Consider the following 4,278-nt stretch of genomic DNA (forward strand, 5'->3'; position numbering starts at 1 on the left):
AATAAAATAAAATAAAATAAAATAAAATAAAATAAATAAAACTAAACTTTATTTTACGTTACTATTTTAAATTTAATTAAATTTAATTTAATTTAATTTAATAATTAGTGAACCGTAGTTCTCAAACTCCAAAAGCAAGTGCCATTAGAGCTGGCTGATATAGCTAAATGTATCTCTCAATATTTGGACAATATTGATATATATTGATACTTTTACTTTGCCTCCCGAAAAATTTAAAAAGGTAATTTTTTGCCCCCCATGAAAAGACATGATCTGGAACAGCTATTTTTAAAAAGTACAAAGTTACACAATATTCCCTAATTTCATATAGTCAGCAAATATTTTTTTTTTACCAAAACCAAAATTAATGTTTTCATGAAAACTGAAACCGAGAATAAAATGTTGGTAATTAAATTTGTGTAATTAGGTAATGAACTCAAAATATTTTTCAGGGTGTCATGTTCTCATTAGGTGATAAATTAAGTTTTTTGTCAACAAGCTGCCTCTCTATATTTCAGCTGAACAAATTGTACATATTGCTACTCTAGCTTCATTTTTGGTCATGGTGAAGTGCGTTCACACTGTTGACATGTTTACTTGTTGTAGTGTACATGAAATAGATGGCGATACAATCAAAATGCGTCATTAAAGAACGAATAAAGAATTAAACTGTTTTGGTCAATGATTTCAGCTTCAATTATTTTGATCAAAACTGAAAATTTGTTTTGATTGTATATTTTTGGTACATGACTACATATGATAGTGCTCTTTTATTATATGGAGGATCAGACTGACATTTTTTAAATGTATTAACTGAGGAAAAATATATTTGAAAATAATGTGCATTATTCAATTTTATATAACATGAAACACCAAGTTTCAAATAGATATTTTGAAAGGTATGCTTTCAAACTTAATTTTTATTTTTTGGGTGAATTATTCCTTTTATAGTATGTGTTTAAAAACCCAAAAACTGAGATGAAAACTGATCCAGAAAATGTATTGCTCTATTTGAGGGACAGGTTTCAAAGGTGACTAGCATATTTCATCTATCTCTACATCTACTGCGAATCACAGGACATCATCTAGGGACGAGATGCTGGAGGTTACTATACTGAAGATGCTATTATCCAGTTCTTACTGCAACTTACTTATGATGTCCTCCTCATCACTAGATGAAGAGGTAACAGCAAAGACAGTTTTAGATTTAGGGAGGATCGGTGAGAGGTTGAAGGTAAAAGAGATCTGCCTCTTTCGCCGAATCCTTCCTATCACTGGGCGGCCGCATTGGGGATGGAAAAGTCAGAGCAAGTACTTATTAAACCAGATGATTTAGGGGCCTGAGAAATGGGTGGAGGACAACTAACACAAACCAGAAGAGGAAAACAAATCATGTTATACTGGTACCACCTGTTCGCGTACAACCTCTGAAACAAGGAACTAATAAGAAAAATCCGGTATACTGACAGCAAAAGATGTTTCTAGCAAAAAATCTTTTATATAAGCAATCTCTAGAAGCCAGAAACTGAGAAAAGAAATGGAAATAAAGCAGCTTTACTTACCATCTATGTCCCGTTGGCTGATGGAAAGCATAGAGACTGATTTTGTGAGGGGGAGAGTCACAGATGGACCGCTGTGTCTGAACTGATGATACTTCCTTGATTTCTGAAATCACAAACTCAGATGCTCAGTGATAAAGTTATAGAAGTACTATCAGTTCGTTTCATGTTGGCTTCAAGTAACCATTTCAAATGGTTTCTGTATTTTAACCCAAATGTCCTGAATTGGAGAAGACAGATCTTGTCTCACCTGAACAGCTGGACTGCTGCATTCTCCCAAATCAGATTCAGGACCTTCTTCTGTGAGAGACATCAGTGAGCCCCTCTCTTCACTTTCCTGCCTCTGAACCCCTCGCTGCTCTGTGGATGGACCTCCGGACTGCGGTATCCAACGTTTGCCATCCTCAATCCCTGCTGCTAGACCCTCCAAACTATAACTACAACAGAACACATCATAAAGAACCAAGTTACACTAAGAAAGAAAAAAAATAGGGGGAAAAAATATAAAAATAAATGCATAAATAAAATTAAAAATGTAAAATAAATAATTATATAAATTATAATATAATAATACATAATAACAATTATAAATAAATTATAAAAAAATAACAAATGATAAAAATTTATAGAATGTAAAAAAACAAATAAAAGAAAGAAAGAAAGAAAGAGTTTGAGAGTCGCCTTATTTAAAGTGATACAAAAGAAAGCAAAGCTGTGCTGTACATACTGTTTTGCAGTGTTGGGGAAAGTTACTTTTAAAAGTAATGCATTACAATTTTGCGTTACTCCATAAAAAAGTAACTAATTACGTTACTTAGTTACTTTTTATGGAAAGTAATGTGTTACGTTACTTTTGCGTTACTTTTCAAATCTGGGCAGGGCTTGCTTGTTTGTTTTTAATATAAAAAGCCCTTCTTTTACAAATATAAAAGCCCTTTCACAACAAAAGTGAAATGAATATGCCTCAGGCTGAAGGAAATGTAAATTCACATCTGTACAGTGGAGGGCGCCGCTCAAACAAATCGCATGAAGAATATGACGCAGGAAATGAAAGTTCAACACTATTCAGCAATAACAAAAATGATACACAAATGATACACATAAAGTGTCATTTTTGCTTAGTATGGATGAATTGGATCATCGAAGATCAGTAGCAAAGACATTGGTTAATAAAATGGGATTAAATACATCAATTATATTTGTGTTATTTCACATATTTAAGTATTGCAGGTTAGTATAATATTCTCAGTTTGCATTTGACAGTTTTTATTCATTTTGAGGAATACTGAATCTGTTTTTGTGCAGGTGAGATGAGTAGCTGCTTCCGTTTACAACAGTGAGCGCAATCTAGATTAAAGTGATTATTACGTTTTAAATATGGATATTTTTCTTACAAAAATGCACCGATTCGCTACAGGAGGCCTTTGTTCACCCCCCCCCATACACTTTTTTTAATGGATGGGCGCTTTTTATTTAACTTATTTTGGACTGATGCATGCAACACCCGCTGAGTGGCATTAAACAGCTTGAAAGATCAAAGACAATTTTTAATATAACTCCGACTGGATTCGTCTGAAAGAAGAAAGTCATATACACCTAGGATGGCTCTGGGGTGAATAAAACACAGCCTAATTTTCATTTTTGGGTGAACTAACCCAAACCATTTAAGCCATTTCTTTTCAGTCTAGCACACGAAAATAGTGAATTTCAGCAACAGAATGGCTGCTGTTAGTACGAGACACCAGGACTGATCTTAGAAGCAATGCCATAGACAAACTAAAAGCTCAAAGCAGCACATTGAATAGCACAATAGCAAACCAAGGCAAACTGAGAAGTGTTTTGGGCTGCTAAATATATATGTGAACATACAGGTGGTTAGAATATTTCCAAATCTGAATTGTATCGAGATCACAATTATTTGAAACCTCAAAATAAATAAAAACTGAATAGTTAAAAAAAAAAAAACACTACACTGTACAAAAGTGAAAATTATGATTATTTCTTACTGATCTGACATTTAAAAATAATTTTAATTGGTGTTACCTATTGTAGTCATGTCAAATCAGGCATATTAAATATTATTTTACATTTCGGTGCAACAATCTGAAGCAGGTTTGTTACAAACATCCACTTACCTGACATTCAGACCAGTTTCGAGAACAACAATGTTAGTCATCATGTAACAAACAACAAAAGAAGCTACAACAAAAACTACACCGCAAAAAGCAGCACCTCCTAAGTATTTCTGCAGGAACACGTCTAACTTTTAAAAGCCATCATTTATCTAAGCTTTACCGAGGCTGACTGAAGCAGCACAGAATAAGGCCTAAACAAACGCTTCACTTTGCTCTGACAAACAGGTAATGCAAATGATGATGCAAAAGCTCTTTGTGCTAGTCGGAGGGGTTGGCTCTTCGGTTGGATTTACAGGAAGCTTGCACACAACGCAGTCATACACTCGCAGTACCTGATGAGCTCTCTAATTTCTTCCAGCTCTCGACAGGGTTCACTGGGGCACCAGCTCAGACTGGCCAAAATATAGGGGGCGCCAGTGGGCACAAACCAGATAGAGGAGTAGTAGAGTGGAAAAATTAGCATTTATTCAGTAAACAGTTTGATGAAAGATACTGGGTTGATTATTACGCTCATATAGATCGCAACAGTAGGGTTCCAGAAGTTAAAATCCTATTCATTTTCTCCATAGACGCTTCTTCTTTTT

General features: G+C 34.4%; 1 protein-coding gene across 7 annotated transcripts in view; it reads right to left on the reverse strand.

Moving 5' to 3' along the window:
* LOC107662299 (A-kinase anchor protein 13-like) overlaps positions 1-4,278 on the reverse strand; it is an 89,084-nt gene that overhangs the window by 34,746 nt on the left and 50,060 nt on the right. For 4 of the 7 annotated variants that reach the window (XM_016452275.1, XM_016452278.1, XM_016452276.1 and 1 more), the window contains exons 13-16: positions 4,027-4,086; positions 1,810-1,996; positions 1,563-1,665; positions 1,152-1,274 (exon numbers count right to left, since the gene is read on the reverse strand). In XM_016452275.1, coding sequence (XP_016307761.1) covers positions 1,152-1,274; positions 1,563-1,665; positions 1,810-1,996; positions 4,027-4,086 — 473 coding nt within the window. The remainder of the gene's footprint in view (positions 1-1,151; positions 1,275-1,562; positions 1,666-1,809; positions 1,997-4,026; positions 4,087-4,278) is intronic. The other 3 variants (XM_016452277.1, XM_016452279.1, XM_016452280.1) reach the window with 3 other exon arrangements.

Source organism: Sinocyclocheilus anshuiensis, unplaced genomic scaffold, assembly GCF_001515605.1.
Source record: "Sinocyclocheilus anshuiensis isolate Anshui unplaced genomic scaffold, SAMN03320099.WGS_v1.1 scaffold579, whole genome shotgun sequence".
NCBI lineage: Eukaryota > Metazoa > Chordata > Actinopteri > Cypriniformes > Cyprinidae > Sinocyclocheilus > Sinocyclocheilus anshuiensis.